The sequence below is a fragment of the Asterias amurensis genome, chromosome 1 (genome assembly GCF_032118995.1).
Source record: "Asterias amurensis chromosome 1, ASM3211899v1".
In the NCBI taxonomy this organism is placed as follows: Eukaryota; Metazoa; Echinodermata; class Asteroidea; order Forcipulatida; family Asteriidae; genus Asterias; species Asterias amurensis.
In genome coordinates, this window is record NC_092648.1 from 29,315,172 (window position 1) to 29,338,389 (window position 23,218).

Below are 23,218 nucleotides of genomic sequence, written 5' to 3' on the forward strand. Positions count from 1 at the left end.
AAAGGCGACCAGACAGTATTGTGCTACACTAGGGATCTCGTGTGAGATCATTTGCATATATTGCAGTGTATTGAAAATAGAAAGCTTCCATGCAGGGCATGGGAGTAATAGATTCCCATGGCTGTGCGTGGGGATTTTCTGTACATTTATTGGGGAAGTCACATTGAAATGATGACAAAAGGGGGCCTTAGCCTAATTTATATGGCGGGGTGGGAGAGGGGGGGGGGGGGGGGCTCTGCCACACTGCATACAAAACATATGAAAGCCAACCCTCACGCCATAAATTCACATTCGTACATGTTTATTGTGAACAATTTGAATCAGTATTTTCTTCCAGTACTTGTATCAGCATTGCTAGAAGGGGGGTCATGGTTGAAAAAAATCACTCAGAATGTTGTTTCTTTTCAAACGCAGCGCTCAGACAATCTCGCACAAAATGGCGGAGGGCACGGTCTGTTGAAGTCGTGAGAACCTGCATGCGTGGTTTGATTGCTATCTGCCAACCGACAACAGCGACGGTCATAATGTGCTATCAACACATTGTGTACAGTATGTGCCCAGGCTGGCCAGACACACAAGCCAGCCAGCCAGCCGATCCGTGTACAATTACAATGTGACCTCTTTCACCTAGGGCTCTTGTGTGGCTCCCACTGAGTAGATGCAAAGCTGCATGACCAGCAACATTCAGCGTCGATTCCCAACATACGCTTTACCCTTATTCATGCACATCGCTGCATGTTTTATTATCGGCCATGCACTGGAGCTTCAAATTCCCAGTGCTGGGCTTAAACTTATTTTAAAATCTGATAAACAAAAACAAACAAACAAACAAACAAACAAACAAACAAACAAACAAAAACTGAAAAGACTCCATTGTTGAAAGTATTGTCTGCCAAAAATTATTATTGACAACAAATCAAAATCTACAGGTAAAACGAATCTCATTTGACCATTCAACTAGTTAAAAAAAATACGCAAATAATGTTCAGAAATAAATGCAGATTGCACAGTGTGTGTATTGAGGAAATTGGTTGCACATTTATCATGTTGAATATACGGCTGAAAAGGGGGCACAAGGAAATTGGGTGATCAAACGTTTAGTGGGATGCACTTTTATTAGAATCAGGTTTTTGTGGCATAGGTGACCTTAGGGATTGTCAGACTCAGCCCATGATGCGGCCAAGTTATCCTCTCCTTGATTCATGTAGGACAGACAGGAAGGTTTATCAGCAGCCAACATTTTTTTTTATCAAGCAACATTCACTCCGAACCTATTGTTTTTTTATAAGGTCGAATTATCTTCAAGCTCATTACAACACAAGATGAACTTCCGTGTACAGCATATTCTGAGAACTTGTTTGCATTTCTTCCATTGCCAAGGAATAAAATCACAAATATAACTGACTACGTAATTTATTTTTCCATTTTTTTTAAAGGAATTTTGGGTTGAACAAAGAAACTTAACTACAGCAGAACTTGAACCTGCAACCTTCGAAATAACATTCTTACTGGGAGTTTAAAGCCACTGGACACTATTGGTAATTGTCAGAGACTAGTCTTCATAGTTGGTGTATCTCAACATATGCATAAAATAACGAACCTGTGAAAGTTTGAGCTCAATCGCTTGTCGAAGTTGTGAGGTATTAATGAAAGAAAAAACACCCTTGTCGCACCAAGGTCACACGAAGTTGTGTGCTTTCAGATGCTTGATTTTGAGACCTCAAATTTTAAATCTGAGGTCTCAAAATCAAATTTGTGAAAAATTACTTCTTTCTCCAAAACTGCATCACTGCATCAGCCGTTTCTCAAGAAGTTTTATAGGAATGTGGGGTTTGATATCATTAAAGACACTGGACACTATTGGTAATTGTCAAAAACCAAGTTTTCTCACTTGCTTTTTCTGAACATATTATGCATAAAATAACAAACCTGTGAAAATTTGAGCTCAATCGGTCATCGAAGTTGGAAGATAATAATGAAAGAAAAATCACTCTTGTCACACAAAGTTGTGTGCTTTCAGATGCTTGATTTTCGAGACCTCATGTTCTCGAAATCAAATTCGTAGAAAAAACTTCTTTCTTGAAAACTACGTTACTTCAGCGGGATCCGTTTCTCTCAATGTTTTATACTATCAACAGCTCCCCATTACTCCGACCAGGTAAGGTTTTATGCTAATAATTATTTTTAGTAATTGCCAATGATCTCCACTGCCTCTAAATAATTCCACAAAGATTTAAGTGTTCTGGCAAAAAAAAATTCAGTTTGTTGCATCAAATTATGTATACCCCGTACTGTGACACATTTAAATAGGGTACAGGTATAGTATGATTGATGGGGTAAATGTTATGTACAGACTACATTCATGGGGACAAAAAGGTAGACATTCATTTGGCACGTTGATCTCTACATAAATAAACCACACCTGGTGCATTTCCACAATTTAAAAACATACTTTGATGATTTTTTGGCTGAAATCCAACTCAACTTTTAAGCACAGAAACCAACAGGTGAAAGATTCTGTTTCACAGATAAGTTTAAAAAGTAAACAACTTTGTTTGTTTTTTTCGTTAAAATTTTGTTTTGAGAAGTTTCTTATTGAAAAGTTTTGGCGAAAATGTCTACAAAAACCAAGTTGATAGATTTTCAGCTTTCTTGCTATAATAATACAGTATTTTTATTGTGGGTTGACGTACTTTGTTCCAATTTAGTTAAATTAATTGTAATATACAATCCACACAACAAGAGTACAATAAACGCAACAAAATTAAATTCCCTGGGTTTTATTATTGGATGAATTAAAATATGCTCGGATAATTCCAGACCATAAAATACAAGTGTATTTAGATATTTTTCATCTAATTCATGATGGCTAGAATTTAATCATACCCACAACAGGACATTACAAATTGTTGAAAAAAAGACTTGAATTCACCAAAGACTCATTTCATTATTTTGTGTTTAAAAAAGAAAGATTAACTGCTAGGTAAAAAGAAGCTTAAATTACATGCTTAGAGAGTTTTTGTTGCACATATTGACCGATATGCACAAAATAAATAAATAAATCAATCATTATTTTTATGTTTTTAAATCATTAAGATAAAACCATTTACAATACTCCAGAATGTGCAGTAGGGCATTTAAAACCAAAATAAACACCACGAAGAAAACATTACAAAGACCTTGTTTTAATTCAGCATCCTTTGGGTCCAGAATGCCCCGCAGTTTTGAAAAATCCTGGGGTTAGAACCCTGTTTGGCATACATACGTTAAGTTGGACTGATACCTTTAAATATTTACCACACCTAGTTAATTACCTGTCTAGATTAACAAATATCTTTTTTTTATGTCCTGAATGATTAAAATGTTGAGAATATGTTGAGAAAAGAAGTGCTTCCTTTACAATGTTTTGCAAAATTTTAAAATTTTAATTTCAAGTCCAACATATTGTGAAAACAAATCAAAACTTTTGCTTGGCTCAGACTTTTAATTTGTTTGCTATAGTACAATATGACGGTTGAAGTTAGAACATGCTGTGTTATTTATAGTGTGCATTTTTTTTTTTTTTTTTTAAATGTATGGAAGGATTTTCAAGTCTGTAGGTAAAACACAAGGTTTTGAAAAAAACAAATATGACATATAGGCCTATTACATTAAGACATGTGCCTACAGTCAATTTTGTTTAGCAAACGTAACAGAGTTTGGCACTATGCAGACGCACAATACGTATGCGTCGCACAACCATCAGTCCTGATACAAAAAGGCGTAATGTTCTTCTTACATTGGTGTTAGCACGCATGCAAACGTGCGATATGCATTTTACTCATTTCACCAAAAAGTTACATTGCACAGCTTCCCTTGTGACAATAAGCCCTGCATGTACGAGTGGCCCTAGTGCTTCTAAATTTGGGTTTCTGATGAGAAACTGACAATTTGTTTGGATGATATGTCGACAGAAAGAAAACTGACAACATTTATCGATATAATTAATTTATATATCCGTCATGACAACACAAGCAATGTAAGCAGCCAATCCACATTTATGATTCAACTATGCTGTTTCTCCCCGAGTACCAGGGAAAAAATATTGCCACCTCTAGACATAGCAGTAACTGGTTCACAGTGTTGAAATAAGTCAGATGGGACCATTGAGTCTCTTGGTTACTGCATGTAAGGCAACTACGGCTACGGCTAGATTTCCGCATCATGATCATCATGCGTTGAAGTATAGAACACCCTTAGCAACAGCCGTAGCCGTAGCTGTAGCCACCAGTTCAAATACGGCCTATCACTCTTCACAACCACTGATCTCAATCTATACAACAACACCCATTCTACACTATCCACTTTTGGTATTAAAAACCATACTAATTAAACAAAACCTTTGATGTGTATTTTGGAAGTATAGGGCAATGGTGGTTGCTTCATTTGGACTGTTCATGCGATTATGAGTAAGTGCCTGGGCCTTGGCTAGACTGCCTGTATGCTTGACCTTAAGGCTGCCCTGGTCAATTATTAATTCATCAGCTGTACCCTTGATCTGCAAGGGGTGGTGAATTGGTATTGTGCTTGACTAGTATACTTAAAAAAAAGCATAAGGTTAGAGTGGTATGGACCCCGTAATAACATTACATCTTGGCAAACCCAGACAGGGCACAGTCCACAATGTAGTGGACTACAAATGCCCCAAAGACAACAGGGCTTATAAGAATACATACCCTAAACGTGAATTGGAAAGAGAAAGCTTGAGTTATGAATGCTTATTTTTTACTTTACCTGGGCTATATTCTAAAGAGCTGCTTCAGCATTCAGGTAGCCTAGCACAACAAAGTTCAATACCAGTTAAATGTACCTTGCTTAGCATAAAATTGTTGAGCATTTGTTTCTGTATTTAAGCAGGTCTATTAAATTTTGCCAGACTGGTTTCATAGTTATCATTGATCTTAAAGGCAGTGGACACTATTGGTATTTACTCAAAATATTTATTAGCACAAAACCTTACTTGGTGACAAGTAATGGGGAGAGAATGGTGGTATAAAACATTGTGAAAAAGGGCTCCCTCTGAAGTGGAGTAGTTTTCGAGAAAGAAGTAATTTTTCACGAATTTGATTTTGAGACCTGAGCACATGCAAATTCAGAATTTGAGGTCTCAAAATCAAGCACCTGAAAGCACACAACTCTGTGTGACCAATTGAGCTCAAACTTTCACAGGTTTGTTATTCTATGCATATTGTTGAAATACAGCAAGTGAGAAGACTGGTCTTTGAAAATTACTAATATTGTCAAGTCTGGTGTCTTTAATTTTAATGCATATTGATGTGGTATCCAGTTTAATGGTCAACTGTACTGACACCAATCCTATTGCCATTAACCAACTCTTAAAATAAAGGTAATACATTTACTCTCATCTAAAAAGCGTACTGCTGATTAACAAACCAAATTGTACATAAAAGTCACCTGTGCGAGTTTCAGCTAGATACAGTGTCTACTTGTTGTTGTTGTTTTTACTTTTTTTTACAAGAACGTCCTGAATGCAGCATTCACAAATGGAGATCACAGAATTTTTTATCTCCTTGAGTCGAGTTTTTGAGATCCAAATTTGTCCATATAATTTTATCAATTTCTATTCAACTGTTTTTACTTTTATCTCTCCATATTTGTGTACACCAATTAAAGCTTTAAAAAAAATTACAAAACAAAACAACTCACAAATGGGGGATTTTCTGTATAATACAACATTTTTTTTCGATAGCTAAGCAGACTGAAGTTTTCTAATAATTTGGTAATTGTTTCATAAAAGTTTACACAAAACACAAACTTCAGATCAAACAATGTCAAATCTGTTTAATCACAAAGCTCATTTGGTGGTGGAATCAGGAGGAAGAACCAGGCTGAAAATAAATTACTTTCCACAAACTCCTTGCATTCATGTAAACTGTGCGGATTTCATGTAATCATGTTACACATTGCACCACTCATATCAGTTTACTTTTATTGGGACTGATAGGTTTTGTTGCTGGGTGAAATTTGTGTGGTAGGCCCTATAGCTTTGGTGACAACAATGCCATCTTTGAAAGCTCTAAAAGAGGCAGGACAAACACTTTCCTAAAATATTGGGGGATAGAATTTGACTGAAACTGAGGAGAGAAATTGTTCATTGGAAATGTGAAGGTCCTAACCAGTTGAAAACTTCCCCATCCTAAAACAACTATAGACTGTATTGAATAACCCCATTTTTTGCTATGAAAGTCGCCATCTTGTAGGTAAAATCGTATGCACGTCTTCACGCATACATCAAAGAAACACGCAGCACGCAGCGTTGCCGGTTTGATTTCTTTGGCACAAGCACGCACACACAAACGCACACGCTCGCAGACGCCATCTTGTAGGGAAAATATTTGAACGGTGACGTCATATTCAATAAGGTCTATACTAAAAAGTATATATTTCACAATCTTCATTATTGCTTCCTAGATCCCTGGGAAAACCCTACCCCTTGTTCTCTCCCAATATGTAGGAATGTACACTGCGGGGGGGGGGGGGGGGATTTGGAGATGACCATTCAGACTTTAGTCATCAGATGGAGTGCAATATATTATTTCTCAATCTCCATTATTAGATCCCTGGGAAAAATCCTATCCCCTCATGCTTTCTCATATAAAGTATGAATGTACACTGGGGCGAGGGGGGGGGGGGCTGGTCGACTGGAGATGACCATTCAGACTTTAGTCATCAGTATATGGAGTGCAGGATGATGAGTCAGGTGACAATCAATTAATCCACTCGTCAGTTTCTACACCGACCAGCTATTTTACTCTGGAGCCACACAATCAACTTTTTTGAAGGATATGTTTCAGGGTTCTGCACAGGATGTTTTCAAATGATCTTTACAACACGGTGTTCTGCATCATCCACCCCCTCCCACTCACCCTTCGAAAATGGCCCAATGACCCAAATTGGGTCAAAAAAGGTAAACAAAACAAAAATCTTAGAAAATTAAGAAAATAAAAATAAAGTGCATCCACTTAAATTGTTAACATCCACATTTTTGTTTTGCAATACATTTCAAACAACTGGCCGTGATCTCTATTGGAATTCGTTCTACTGATTATAAACCACCCCTCCCGCAACGAAATAAAAATATAAATAATTTTTTGTTTTGTATTGATCATAATGTTAGTAAGCAGGGCAGGTTCATTCCAGGCACTCCAACAAGAGATGCTTGTTGTTAGGCCTATTTTTTATCAGGATTTATAGCACTGCTTCTATAAAGTCTGATGCTGTACAATGGCCCTACCTGTACGAGACCACACCGCCAAATTATAGGAGAGCAACATGCCTGATGCTTCACGAGTTGCCTCCGTGTCTCTGGTCATTGCCTTTGTGCCCCTTGAAAAAATTACCTCATATAGGTGCCCTATAATAAAATGCTTTAGTGCCCTCACCTTTTGAAAGAACGAAGTCCTGGAACAAATTGGGCAATGATTTAAATTCCCGATCTACAAACCATGCAATGAATTTATAACAAATTGGGCGATGAGCTAAGTTCCCAATCTACAAACCATGAATCTCTGGTGCATCGTTATTGATTTGCTAATTTATTTATAATATAAGTTCTGCAGAGGGAGTTTCTATCCCAGGCCTGGAATTACAAATTTTTTAGGGCAAGGCCACTTTGGCCTTGGATATAGGCAAATTTCGAAGGGCACCAAGGCCAGTAGAAAGGGCACCAAGCTTAAAAGTTTCAAAATAAAGAAACCGCGAAGGCCAGTAAGTTATCAAAGGGGTCATGAGCCTTATTAAACAAGTAAATTAAAAAAATTGGCTAGAGGTTTCCCTATGGGTGGTTAACCCAATGGAACAGTTTTTTATGAATAAGATATTGATAAATCATATGTTATTCAATATATTGATAAATCAAATCTTATTCATAAAGAAACCAAATGATTTTGTACAAAGGAGAAGTAAAAAAAAGAAAAACTTTCTTGCATTTGGGGGCATAGTTCTCAAAATTCATCTATTACATCTTCCCCCAAACGCTCTTTTTGCGTCTTTCTTTTGGCAAATTCCTTCGTAAACATTTCCAAGAGTTATTTCATTCACCAACAATATTTCGTCCGTTCACAAACGGAGGATACCATATATGGGCATTTTAACAACAGCGCACTCTGTTGATCAATGGATTGTGTTGGACTGGTTCCTTGTGAAATCGGGACGTCAGATAAACAAGCGTGTGGATTATATGCGATGCAGGTTAGCGCTAGCGTGTGCGATGACTCGGGAGTGGAATCTCCGTTGCGCTTGTAACGTTGAATACCATGACTGGTCCCTGGATTAATATTGTCGGCCGTAAGTAGTCGGCCGAAAACAAATGTTTGTGTCAATAATAAAATCTTGGGCTTGGGTAAAAAAAGGGCACGACGGCCAACATGAAAATAGGGCACGGCAGTTTTGGCCGTGAAAATGGTATTTTTTGAGGGGCATCACGGCCAGTTGGAAGGGCATCGACGGCCATGGCCGTCGTGGCCGCCGTGTAATTCCAGGCCTGCTATCCCCTTTAAAAAGGGGGCTTTATGAGCAAATGCTCATGTCTCCTGGGAGCAGATAGTTTGAGCATGAGGATAAAGATCACTCATTAGTCTAGAGAGCAGTGGGTAACTGTGATCCCCTGCCCTGTTTGACAGACATTAATATCATTTCTACAGTCACCGTTCCATGTGAACATTCTCATGTTTTCAAAGCCCCAGACCCAGCAGTGAACATCATTAAAATCGCTTCATACAACATTGTTTATTTTTTTATTATGAGCAGTTACAGTGGCTGGTGTGGCTACAATTTATTGTAATGCAGAAGTAGATCAAAATATGTGTAGCCTCTAGTAATAAATTACTGGAGTGGACAACCTCATGGCCAAAAGATGCTAATCTACTCCCAGGGACCTCTATAAAAATGGCAGTGTGTCCATCAAGCCAGCCAGCTGCATGACCTCTAGTTGAGGACAAGGTCCTCTGTCCATTGACACAGCTACCCTTATGGTTTGCCATGTCAACAGAGACTGGTTATGTAATCACTGGTTAGTGTAATCATCACAGCTGTTAGGTAATATACACAAGTCCAGACAGTTGAGTAATGGTCATTTCAAGGCCTATTGACCACATGAATAGGCTGTCTGACCTTAGCTGAGGACACAGGGAACAGTTAGCTTTCCTTGACATTGTCTGCTTGAGTGGTGTGTCATTTTAAGTCTATTATGCAACAATGCAGTTGTGGTTTGGAGTGGCCCATTGGCAGTTACTTATTTTACATCTAACTGAATTATAGATCCCTGTATTTTGGCCTCACCAAGGCCAGGTCAATAGTGAATTTATTGACCATTATGACCTGAATACAAGTGGTGACAAGTTTCCAATGGTGTGGTGGTACACAGGAGAAAGCCCTGTGTCTATGGTTGTACATGTATGCTTACTGTGAGAAATCTGATCTAATTCTGAAAAACCACACTGTATACTCACTACTCTGTATTCAGAGCTTTTCAACCAGGGTTTACTATACTTTCTGAAAGATAATCAAATATTTTTAAAAACCTTTGAATGACCAGTAAGTAAACTGCATCTTTTTTGCACATTTACTTACTGGATAATGTACTTGTACAAGCAATCACTTCTGACATGTCTTTCTTATCGGCAACAGACCCAGTAAAAACGCTTTACTGGTTGATATAAAGACCAATAAAGGGTCTTGGTCATTGATAACAAATCAAGCCAAAGTTGAGGTCAATAACCAAGATCCTGTCAATTTCTAGAAGTTATTCCCATTCATAATTTTCTTTCATTATTTTTCAATGCGAAAAATCATGCTAAAATAAGGATCACTGAAAATATAGAAGCGTCTTTCCATTGCCATTTCACAAAGTCAATTGGGTTTTACGCACAAGTCTCCTATACGGCCACTTAGTTTATCATCACCCATTGGCGCATAGAAATTATTTTATGAAAAATGTGCACCCATAAGGCACACCTCCAACCGTATTAACCAGCAATTTAAGACCAAATAAACAGTATAACGCAATCACGTTTCAACCAATCAGATTGTCGGCACACAAAGTCCTAGCCGCTTATGTATATGGTTGATAACGAAAAATTGCCAATTTGTGATTACTAAATAATACTAAATTGAGGACAAATTTATTATCCTCCCCTCCAACGTATTTTTGTTTATAAAAAAAAGGCGCGACTGAATTTGTGTAAATACTCTTTTAGGGTCAAAGTGAGTACCATTAACCTACAAATCAAAACATCATCGTAACCTATTATTAGTTTTAGTACATGTACCTCAATAGTGCAATGTTTACTGTACGTGTATGTCCATTGGTAATTTAGCGTAAATACGCCTAGACAATATTTTCGATGATAATGTACGCACACGTGCATGTAATATGCCTTACTTGAGTAATGAAAGTTAAAAATAGTACTGAGCTTCCTAATCTATTTTAAATTGTCAGACATGTTTATAAGAAACCAAGAAACAAGGGCCAAGAAAACAAAAAATACCAGTTTCTCATACTATTTTCTGTATATGATTCCAACCCCTCAACCCCAAGTTCATGTGAAACTGAGTTTACTATGTAATCTGAGAGATCGTACAGGTTGGTGTTATGGTATCAGTCAGGCTAGGTACCTGTATGCAATCTCCGTTCACATAGTTCCTTGAATCTAACTGATACATACAGTAATTCTCAAATTTGTATTTCCACTTTATTTCTATATCAGTCACTCACACAGACATTTTTAGAAAAACTAGTTTCTAAGTGTCACTGTTTTGGTTTTTGGTGTAATTATTTTCCTGAGAATGACAGTTTCCAGAGGAATTTTGAGAGAGAGAGAAAAAGTAAACTTTCCTATTTGGAACGGAAGATGAATTTCCCAACATATGGTTATTCAATAAGCATTTCAACCAACCTATTAGTGCTACCAGTTGAGTGAAAGTTAGTGTGTTCTACAGAGGCTTGTTTTGATTGCGGCAACCAAAACAAACAATGGTGATGTAAGGGTCTTCAAATTGCATTTTCTCATTTTTTTTTTTGACAACGATACAAATATTAATAAGCTAAATATTTGTTAAAATCTATAAGGTATCCAGATCATAACAATTTTTTATCGCATAAAAGCTAAAGCGCTAACAGTCAATTAATTTCCTTGTATGTAGGCAAAACTTTTTTTTTGCATCATTAAATAAAAATAAAAAACATTCAATTCGTCAATCAACTCAAACAGCAATCAAATTCGGAGTAGCTTTTTCGCAGAATTCCTAGCGGTACCTACTTTGCTAAACTGAATGAACTGAATGCTGATGTTGCATGGCTAACAAGAATGCCTCAAAGTTTAATTAAATGATGCTGAAATTTGTCTGTCTCAGTGAATTTGAGGCAAAACTTATTTAAAACAAATGCATGAAAAAGAATTAAGGTGACCAGGAAAAACCTACATTTATTTTAAATAAAATCAATGTGTATTATCAATGATAAATCAAAGCACACTACATGTAGTTCAGAAACTTATTCTTGGTGTCAAATCCCACAAATGGGCGTTTCCGCCACGAGCGCATTCAGCCTTGTCATGCTAAATACAGAATACAGAAAATCAGTGCAACACGACAAATGGACAAAAAGGAGAATAAGTAACCCAAATAACTAATTAGTTTTGAACTGTAAGTAAATAATAAATTATCCAAATAGGCTGATTAGGATGATTTGGCCAAAAGAAACAAGTTTAATTGACCACCAGGTTTGACAAATGTACATCTTATGACCAAAATAATTCTGTTCATATAGGCATGTACTGGGTTTCTAGTAACTGTGAGCAACTACTAGAAGTTTACAGAACTAAAAATAGATTTACTCTGTTCCATTCAGTAAAATAATCTGGACCCCCCATCAAGTTTGCTTAGACTATGAAAGCCTTAAGGGATAGTAAAGGACCAATCCCCTAGTTATTAAAAAATGAACTCAATTTTATACCACAATGATTTCTGACTGGGTCAGTTGTTCATGCTATCGAAATTCTACTTTTTCCTTCCTATTCAAATTGCATGACTCTTTAAAAATAGCCAGCTGTATTACTGTCGTTGGTCATCCAGCACTGGTTAATTCATCTAACTGACCTTTTCAACAAGGTGGCATAGGATTGATTTGGCAATGAACAGCTTGCTGTACAGGCCTGTCCAATTATTTATAATGGCTTTGGTCCACTGGTCAAGTATTTGACCTTCAGTCAGACTGACCCTTCGGTTTGCCTTGGCATTGGTTTGCCTTGGCATTGCTTTCAACACACACACAGTATGCTGTGTGTTTTGTACATGTAATAGTGGTCACTGAGTTGAAGTGTATTGAAACACAGTTGGATATAAACAGTAATAATACAAACAATGGACGATAAGAAGGGATGGGTTGCTGCTGTTGGACATGTCCCTATTTTCATAACAACAGTATTTACTTGGGACATCACTGATCAGTAGACAAATCATAGCACAACTGCTGGACTTCAGTGTTTATAAAAAAAAAAATATTGACTTGTGGTTTACCATTTCAACAACTTTGTCAATTAAATACATGTGGTTACTGTACAGAATGTGTTGTGTATGCCATTAGATTAATTAAAAAGGTTTATTAAAAATACAACACTATCACTCTGTTGTCACAATTATGCACATCAACGAAGTCACTGTGACCATGGCTGTGACTTACATGTCATATTGTGCAAGCTTACTGGTCATTACTGGCTTAGGTCAACAAGGTCATTGTTAAAATAATAATATTACACAGGATGAAATGGTGAACTGGAAAATTCCCATGTAGTTCTGTACACTGTAAATGGCTCTCTCTCCAGCCTGTGTACACAGTAACCAGAACAGCCCAATGTAATGGCTATTTGTTAACAATGGCGTCTGGCTTACTGGCTGAGTGAAGGAGTATAAAAGGCATCAACTTGAACGTGAATCGTAACCTCAACACTATAAAAAGGATTTTTAACTTCCAAATTGAAGACTTTAAAATTCAAAATGATTGGAACAAAATAAAGTTTTTATTTATATAAAACAAGGTATTGATTTACATATAAATGTAGAGATTTAAGAGAAATGCTGAATTATTATAATTCACGTCGAAAAGAACACTTTGGGGTCAAGAGCAATATGTATACAGAGGCTAGACACAATGTGTATGATTTGCATGTCTGCAAGCACAAGAATGAATTATGGCGATCCTACTGTCTGGCACAGTGTGCCATGCCCACTGTAAAATGTCATGAACTCGCCGTCCATCGAAGGTAAAAAAACGAATCAAGCTTCGATTACAAACAAGAAACGATCATTTTAAAGACAATGATTATGAATACAGGGATGTATCGAACTCGGGGACCAAAATGGTGGTGTACATGGGTGCGAAACAGTCAAGTTCGTTGGGTTAAAACGGTTGGGCGTTCGGTGTAGGCACCGTGCGAGAGCCACCAAACCACACGGCAAACTCACACTTTAGCCAATGAAAACAAGTCCGATAAACATTGCCAAAACTTATTAAGAAACGAGTATTTCACTGTTTTTTGAAGACGTGATTTGTGTGGGGAAGTTCTTAGGCAAGTAAGGAAGCTTTTAAACGGAATGTTACAGCGTGAATTGTAGGTGTGGAGCGGGAGTTTTCGTTGGGTTTGGTGATGGGCAGATTGCCTCGACACCGCGGCCTAGCGTACGCCATCGTGCCTCCACACCACTTGACCAGCCAGTGCCGCGTTGTAGGCTTAGGCTCAAAACGTACGGTCCAATACCACTCTTTCGGTTATTTCAGTGGGCAGTTCCAGCGAGCCACTAAACCGATTCCTCTCCTGCCCTGGCAAAAAGTGAAAAAAGACCGCTCAAAGCGGGCCAAACTTACCGTCTACGGATCTCCGGAGCTGCTGGGGGTTGTCCTGTTTCCGGCGTGACATATTTCGCCCTGAATGCCGGCAAAGCTATGGACCTGGGCTGAATTATGAACAAAGGCTGGGGTTACGAATCTGAAAATGGCGGCTCACTAAATACGGCGGCCGGTTGATGAGTGGTACGGTGTGGGGATCAATTACCCAGGGTACACCTCACACCTGAACTTGGCCAGACTCGGGGGTCTTCGAAGGGACACCCCTGCCCTCATTAAACACGGGTAAACATGCAATACTAAACAAATCAAGCGTTAACTTCTTCTTTTCTATAATATCCGACAGGGGTAGTCAAACGTAAAGCACGTACTTCAGTAAAAACCTGACGCCTGTTGGAGTTCTGCTGGTCATTTGGTTTTCGGAACTTCATTGACTTGTGCACTCTTGAAGTTTAGTCACGTTATGTACCTCGTGCGTCCCAGTGGCCATTTTGCAATAGGAACACCACTGTGCAGTTCAGGCCCTATTATATGAAACTGTTAAGAAAGTTTGACCAAACATTCCATCCACTTGTTTCGTAGTTTTTAACCATAACTTTTTTCTCAGCATCCTCCAGCCTGTTTTCGTCAAAAGTTGACGAACACCCATAGGCCAGGTTTCACCATGCTTTTATGGGCCTAGTGACTTCTCATTTTTAAGGGACGATAAGAACAATTTCGACCGTGCACGGATTGTCCAAGAAGTAAATCGTAACAGAGGTCAAAAGAAGTTAACAACATTGATAAATTGTAGGTTTCTATTCAATTTGCCAGGCTGATTAGTGAACTGCATCCGGCTCATATTGAAGAGCTTGCTGAGCCGCATGGCGAAACACTCTTTATTTCCAAAATGGCGCCCATCCTGAAGTAGAATCATAAGTTATAAGCACTTTCGTATAGTCAACTACCGGTTGGGGGGCCAGGCGAAATATCCACGACTATAAACAAAATTCCTGTCTTATAAAATGGCCGCAAATCACGTGGTGTGCCGTCTGGGAATTCCCCCATCTCATCGAAATGGTATTTTGGGCGGCGACGGGACAATAAAATTAATGTCACTAATGTCACTAATGTTGAACATGCGGTGAACAACAAATAACAGCCATAGAGTTCACTAATTGCAAAGATCCAGTGAGTTGGACGAATAACAATCTGACAGAAAACACAGCCTGCCCCAACCCTTTTGTTGTTCTCATTATAGAGATCCACATTTTGAAATAAGTTGCTGCAGAAAACTGACGCATAGGCCTTTTTTTTTAAAGCCCGAAAACTAATTTCAGATCGCCTATTATGTCTGCGTTTTTTCTCCAGAGAAAATTGTATTCACGTCTTTTGAGGCCGGCTGAGACGGTATATAGATTGTAGTCTCATAAAAAGTTACAACATCTTGAGAGGTTTGGGTTGAGCCCCAAAGTCTGCATGCACCCTCCTGAACCCGCCTCACCGTTGTCTTCACTTGTACCATACTCCTGATGCCCCGCCTGCTGGTGGCAATATCCCCAACATCCTGATATGTTTTTACCCTAACAACATCTTTAAGTTTTCTCCAATTTTGTTTTTTGAAGTAGGGAATGTTGCAACTTCACGAAAGAAAAATCGCTTCCGGTAAAATCTTTTTAATATTGAGGCTAAAGACACTCTAAGTTCCATTCGACTGTCAATATTTATGCAACGCCTGTCATATAATGTTCATTGAATATATCGATCAGTCCTTTTTGTAACTAATAAATGATAGATAAAGAATGGACAGTTTTCCAACCTGAGGTATGGGAGTGGTTGGATGCAAACTACATCAATGTTGTGCCAGCAAATAATAACAACAATGGTAATTATTTCGAAACAGTGGTGTAACAAAATGTTGCAGCCCCTTCAATTTTGGTATTGAAAATGGATTTAAAAGGGAGAAGACCACACAAAACTTCTGACCCTCTTTATTTTGACATCCCCTTTAATTCAAGAAAGACTCGCGTGGGGCATCACGAACTCTCGCGGGTTTACGCAGTTCCACGAAACCACCAAAGCGCAGAACTGTAGCATACTTCCTGGAAAATGTTGGAAACACTGTGTGTGATCAGGAAAAATTGCTCAGTGGTGAAATAACTCCAGTTCACATTTTTTATTTTTTTTTAAAGGTGTTGGTTTAGTTTAGAGATCTCTCATGAGGACCAAACTTTCGTTGGGGGATTTTTAATATTCAAATAAAATATAAAAAATGCATTATTTCAGGTAATGCAATTTGGAAGCCTTAGTTTTTTGACAACTGAAACTTGTCTTAGTGAACGAATTATACTCGCAATCACTGAGTTTTCTGGGCTGATATATTTTGATATCAGTCTATTTGTTGTGCATAACTAATTATGCTAATCATGCCAATTATGCAAATTCATTATACTTCCGTCACGGGTAGAACACTGAGGAGAATGTTTCCGAAACAACACAAAAGCACCGCACTGGTTTCAGTTGCATATAAATACGGCAGTCAGTAATATTAAAATTTGCACATACCATGCGCTCACGGTGATAATCTCCCAGAACAGCGCCCTCAAGAAGGCTTTGACAACTTTATGTTATAATAATTATTCTACACTAATTTTATAATTGGAAAAAGGGTAAAAAGGGTCGCCTTACGTGTTGCAAACTGTATGCTCCTACTTATAAAAACCACTGTCTCACCAACTATGTTCACTTTGACGACGCAGTGAGTGGTTACATAGCGTTATTGATTCTGTCTCGAAGGCGCATTACTCTGGTGATGATGGTGGCAAAATAATGTTCCAGTTGGTGCCAATTCACATTAATAAAACGATTAGGTCAGCTCACTCCTTGCTACCCATCCGATGCAAATGGACTTAGGTTCGAATCCAACCTCAGACCCAAGCCTGTCATGTGGGTTTTCAGTTTATATGTTAAAGACACTGGACACTATTGGTAATTGTCAAATACCAGTCTTCTCACTTGGTGTATCTCAACATATGCATAAAATAACAAACCTGTGGAAGTTTGAGCTCAATTGGTCGTCAAAGTTGCGAGATATTAAATAATGAAAGACAAAACACCCTTGTCACACACGAAGCTGTGTGCTTTCAGATGCTTGATTTCGAGACCTCAAATTCTAAAACTGAGGTCTCGAAATAAAATTCGGGGAAAATTACTGCTCTCTCGAAATCTACGTCACTTCAGAGGGAGCCGCTTCTCACAATGTTTTATACTATACCAACCTCTCCCCATTACTCGTAATCAAGAATTGTTTTATGGTAATGACTATTGTTGAGTAATTACCAATAGTGTCCACTACCTTTAAAATATTATCATCTGCAGTGCGCAGATTTAGGGGTTTTCCCACATCTTGGTATATCTTCTGGTTTCCTATATTCATCCTGGCAAGGTGCTACTGTGCTACCAGGATGTGTGTAAAAAGAAGAAACAAAAGTAGTTTAATAGGCCCTAAATACATTAAAAATCTTTGTATAATCGTAATTCATAGGGCCGGGTTAGACAAACACGACAAAAATTGCATCTTCATATGCCGAAATAATGCAAAATCGAATACTTTTCGGATTCTATAATTCTTAATGCTTTCCAGATGATTCGAGGATCCAAAAAAATAGATTAGAGGTTTTTGTTATTTTCTTTAATTTGTTCCAAGGGACATATTCCTACCTAAATAGTCAATTGTCATCCCGTATTCAACGGAACATGGTCAAACTCAAACCCAAATGTTTATGTTTGTGTTTGTTTAGCCAACGAGATGAGTCATAAACGCGGGTACATTTTGAATTGCCTCAGAGAAAATCGCAGTGTTAAAGCATGTTAAACAAAACGTGCTCTCTGTGTAAAAGAGTGAAAAAAACCACTCTTTACATTTCAAGTTGTCCCTCATATATAGCTCTTTAAAAAGAGTGGTGACTATTTCACCCTTTTACATGGGTTTCACTCCAGGACAGAGTGAAAAATCACTCAACAAGATGCAAACTTCAATCTAAAAGAGTTGAAGACAATCGAAAAGGAGGTGTCCCTCATATGGCTCTTCAAAGAGTGGTTTTTCACTCGTTTGCATTTAGAGAGTTGGGGGGGGGGGGACGTTCATGGTACATGACAGCTCTTTGAATCAGTGATGATATTATCCGTCTTTTTATTTGCTGTATTGTTTGACAACATTATATTTGGTTGTATAAACCTGATGTTAGTGATGTCTCACGATACAGACGTCGAGGTGTACATAATAATAATGATGTCACTATTTATAGCTGTCATAACCTATGTACTTTTCCCCCACGGCGAGGCAATGTCGCCATCTATATTCCAAATGACCTTTTACTGGCTATTTCCATGATTTTATAACTAGAATGGCATGCTATTTGAAAAACCTGTCAAACAAAATTGAGGAAGGCCCTGCTGAGCTGGTGGTCATCTTTATTTGACAGAAACACATCAACAAGTGTATGGCCTACCTCTTGCTGTCGAGCACTGAAAAAACGAAACAAAAAGTTACGCAGCACCCAAAATGGGGAAAAACACACAAGGATTTTCACTCGAGCGACTTGCCGCTCCCAAAGATATCTTGCAAGCACTAATAGTGAGTTACAAACTCAAACCTACACAAAACACCTGTAGTTTTATATCCATCAAAACGTGTTAGGATGTTTCGTAAAATAAAACACAAACTAAAATCACCTGTGAACGTTTTTACATCATCATTGGCCTATAATTACATAATATAAAACCTTCACATCGGTCAAGTTCAGGAAATAAACGATCAAAAGTTTGCCATTTCCGGGTGTTGGACCAAGATTATGGGATGAAGGCAGTTTCCCGATTACATTTACACGGCCATGTGGAACACAAATGGTTGAAGAAACGACGGAAATTTTAATTAAACCCGTGATCTGTGAGGCGACATTGTATTGGTCAAAGTTTCCTGCCAGTTATGATCAATAGAGGGCTCACGTTGCATTTTGACAAAAATTATTTCGCGCATCCTTCTCGTCACCACCAGCCAACATGTTTTTAAAACAAGTTTCAATGGTGAATAACTTTTACAAATCTTCAAAAAAAGAAGTGAAACAATAATTATTAAGTGTCAGCTTTACATTTTAACGGAAACAATGGTACATTTTTTTTTTCGTTTTTGAAAGGTCTACACTATATTATACAAATGTTTTGTATACTTTTGGTAACTGTCCAGACCAGTATTCTCGCTTGGTGTTTTCGAACATTATTTTTTTACAAAAATCAAAACTTCAATCTCTGGCTTTTGTTTTAAAGAGTGAGCTATTAACGGAGTGGGCAGTAATTACGGTATGACTCTGCTGGACGTTGTAACGAGCTAGGCTGGTGACTCCTTTGTATCTTTAAAAAACGCCACCCTTATTCCAAATTACTCCATTTTGAGGGTTGGTAACTAATTCTGGAAGCCTTCGATGCAATCACTAATGAATATTGATGACCGGATTAGACTCCCCTTTTTCAGGTCACTAAAAATCATACCACATGTTTCTCTTGCCAACTGGCGTATATTTGCTAGGTCATCGTAGTGATTATAATGTCAACAGAAGACAAAGTAATATAATTAATGCCGAACCATTGTCCGAGGTCCTTAGCAGGAGGTCATTGTTTGAGGTGACTGAGACGAATTGTTGGAAGGTAAGGATATAGACCCTTATCACGGTGTGGTCATCTTGGTTTTACTCATTCCAACTCGTTGTAACGAAACTTAGACTGGTGGCTTAAATAATGGTCTGGTGCCATGCACAATGAATAATAGCATGCATTACTGTTATTGGAAACGGGGAACATGACCAAGATGGTGCGACGTGATACATCGAAATAATAAGGAATACAAACCTTAAAAGCCCTATAATACAGAATATTCCTCACCAATCCAAAATCTGTACTATAACTCAATTTTTATTTTTCATCATGTGTTTGTGCTCCTATAGTAAAAAAAAGGATTTGTTTAAAGGCAGTGGACACTATTGGCAATTACTCAAAATAATTATCAGCATAAAACCTTACTTGGTGACGAGTAATGGGGAGAGTTTGATGGTATAAAACATTGTTAGAAACGGCACCCTCTGAAGTGCCATAGTTTTTGAGAAAGAAGGAAATTTCCATGAATGTTATTTCGAGACCTCAGATTTAGAACTTGAGGTCTCGAAATCAACCATAAGGGTGTCTTTTCTTCTTTCATTATTATCTCGGAAGTTCGATGACCGATTGAGCTCAAATTTTCACAGGTTGTTATTTTATGCATATGTTATGAGATACACCAAGTGAGAAGACTAGTCTTTGACAATTACCAATAGTGTCCACTGCCTTTAACAAAATTAGAAATCTTTACTCTATGTTTTTCTTCAGTGCTGAAGAAATTTTATAAACCGGGAAGATGCCTGAGCCTTAGTGTGAATTCAAATCTGAAAGGTCAAATAAGGGACATACAGCGTGCCACCTTTATACCATGTTGACACCAGCTTTGTCAAGTAACGTGTGTGCAACATTAATGATATTACTGACTCAAACCTACTAAAAATGCACCAGACTAGTTGATCTGCCAGCATCGATTTGGCTACACTGATTTGGGCCATTACTGGTTTCGTTTATTAGAAGGATACACAGTTATTGATGTCGTCATCAAAGCACGGAAGAGTCTTGTTTCCACATGGAAACTCGTGAATACAGCATCTTAAAGGCTTAGGACACCTTTGGTAATAATTGTCAAAGACCAGCGTTCTTACTTGGTGTATCCCAACATCGCAGAAAATCTGTATAAAATCTGTGATCATTTTGACTCAATCAAAGTTGAAAGAAAAACAACCTTGTTGCTCAAATTATAGTGCTTTCAGATGCCTAAAAAAGCCTTTAGGAGACCATAAGTCTTTTCACATTAATTGAGTAAGAAATATCATCTTTCTCAAAAACTACGTTACTTCAGAGGGAGCCGGTTGGCACAATGTTTTATATAATAGCCTATCAACAGCTCCCTATTGCTCGTTATTAAGTGAGTTTTTTTTTTAACGCAAACATTGTTTTTAGTATTCATTTGGTACCGAGTAATGGGGAGAGGTTGATGGTATAAAACTTTGTGAGAAACGGCTCCCTCTGAAGTGACGTAGTTTTCGAGAAAGAAGTACTTTTCCACGAATTTGATTTCGAGACCTCAAGTTTAGAATTTGAGGTCCCGAAAACAAGCATCTGAAAGCACACAACTTGGTGTGACAAGGGTGTTTTTTTCTTTCATAGTTATCTCGCATCTCCGACGACCATTCGAGCTCAAAATTTCACAGGTTTGTTATTTTATGCATGTTGAGATACACCAAGTGAGAAGACTGGTCTTTGACAATTGCCAATAGTGTCCACTGTCTTTAAACTAAGAGGCTCGTCATTAGAGACCCCCCCCCCCCCATAAAAATAGACTTTGTGTGAGTGCCTGCAGGTTACTATTGACTTTTGAGTGGACCATGTATGTCATTATGATTCACCTATAGGCCTACCCGATAAAAAAGTTCCCGGAACCTGGTGGGGAGCATTTGGACGCGGTCCCTAGGTCGTATTCATTCCAAAAGTCAAGCAGCCGAGACCTACTCACGGTTGGCATAAAAATTACGTGCCGGTTCAACATGGACAGCCAGTTCATGTTGTATATGAGTGGAGAATGATTGATAATGTCAGTCACATGGATGCACAACATGAAAACCCGCCCCTCGAAAAAAAGAAGAAGACAAAACTACATTGTGTTGTGTGCTGACCTTGACTACAATAGGCCCAATGGATGTGTGTATACGCAGTGAATGAATTACCTTTGTATAGCAGTTGTAGTGCAAAATGCCATGCACAATAAATTAGTTGCTCAAAAATCACGGTTTGCTACTCAAAATGTATTGGCATCAGTGAGAACAACAAAACCCCAAGAATTGTACACTTCTCAACGATATAATGTTATAATTGTCTGAGTTGTTATCATTTTTTTTATATGAAGAAGGAGGACCCAATTTTATTAAAAACTTTTTCGAACCTGTTATTTTTGTAAATTTTTGGAATTATTTTATAGTTATAGGTTCACTTTGTATTTCAAAATGATATTATTAGTTTAAACTGTCTTAATTATTTGTAAACAAGGTTCTTAGCCAATTACAAGTTTGTGTAGACAATTTGATGAATGAATACAACAATCATTTAGTTTCAATCTCAAAGCTTCTTATATGAAAGCTCAACAACAAGTTTAAAAGAAACTGTTTAAGAGTTCGATGACAACATCAAAAGGTTGCCTGTGTGTTTATTGAAACTATACTTCACCCTCACGCATTTGTCTAGAAATGTTGCATGCTTTTGTTGTTAGGATGAATATGTCTCAGATGAATGTGTTGTTCACTGTTCAGCAATAAGGCCCGGAAAAAACAAATCCCATATTAATTTTATTTATTAAAACCACATATTTTCAGCACACCTAATCATTTTGGGGAATTAGGGCCTCTTGGGGGAGGGTGGGGAGGGGGGAACAAACCCCAAAACACAGTGACAATACTTAGGCAGAAATGTTGTAGAAAAAGGACAAATAAAAAATAGTATATACTAAAAATAAAATTGATCACAAACTATAGGACAAATTTACGAGCTTAACACTACACAATGAAAAATAAACAAACAAAATTCATTCTAGATATAAAAAAAATAAACCAAAACAACACAAACAACAACAAAACAAACAAACAAACAAACAAACAAACAAACAAACAAACAAACAAACAAACAAACAAACAAACAAACAAACAAACAAACAAACAAACAAACACAACTTATTTATGCATAGTAGCGCACAATGTCTTCTACAAAACTATGAGACTGTGTTATTGGCTATACCATCCCCCAAAGATATTCCTTCTTTCAAAATCACTCCAGAAATTAATAAAGTCCTGTTGATGGTTTAAATTACACTTGTTTGAAGAACTAGCTAGCCATAACTATCATTCCTTTTATATTTATACAATTGGGACACTTTTTTAATTCACAAGATTCATAGAAAGGGAACGGAACTGCTGTAAGTAATTCTGAAAAGTGAGACACAAAAATAGGAGCCCATTTTATAGGCCTGCATACATGATATATAGGGCCTCTTTGAACAACACTAAAATGACTCCATTATTGCTCTCATGCACTGGGCCTGACTAAGAAGCAAAACAGACGATGAAGTATATTAGAAAGATGAACAGTAATTACAATTGTTGTTTAAAGGTATTACAGAGTAAAAAAGAACAATTTATCTTTGGTAAATAAAAAAACTCT

General features: G+C 37.6%; 1 protein-coding gene across 2 annotated transcripts in view; it reads right to left on the reverse strand.

Moving 5' to 3' along the window:
- LOC139936050 (B-cell lymphoma/leukemia 11A-like) overlaps nt 1-14,748 on the reverse strand; it is an 86,365-nt gene extending 71,617 nt beyond the window's left edge. The window contains exons 1-2 of one of the 2 annotated variants that reach the window (XM_071930779.1): nt 14,272-14,748; nt 13,922-14,010 (exon numbers count right to left, since the gene is read on the reverse strand). In XM_071930779.1, coding sequence (XP_071786880.1) covers nt 13,922-13,973 — 52 coding nt within the window. In that variant the 5' untranslated portion in view covers nt 13,974-14,010; nt 14,272-14,748. Of the gene's footprint in view, nt 1-13,921 lie in introns of both variants that reach the window. The other variant, XM_071930773.1, reaches the window with a different exon arrangement.
- Nucleotides 14,749-23,218: the final 8,470 nt, after the last annotated feature.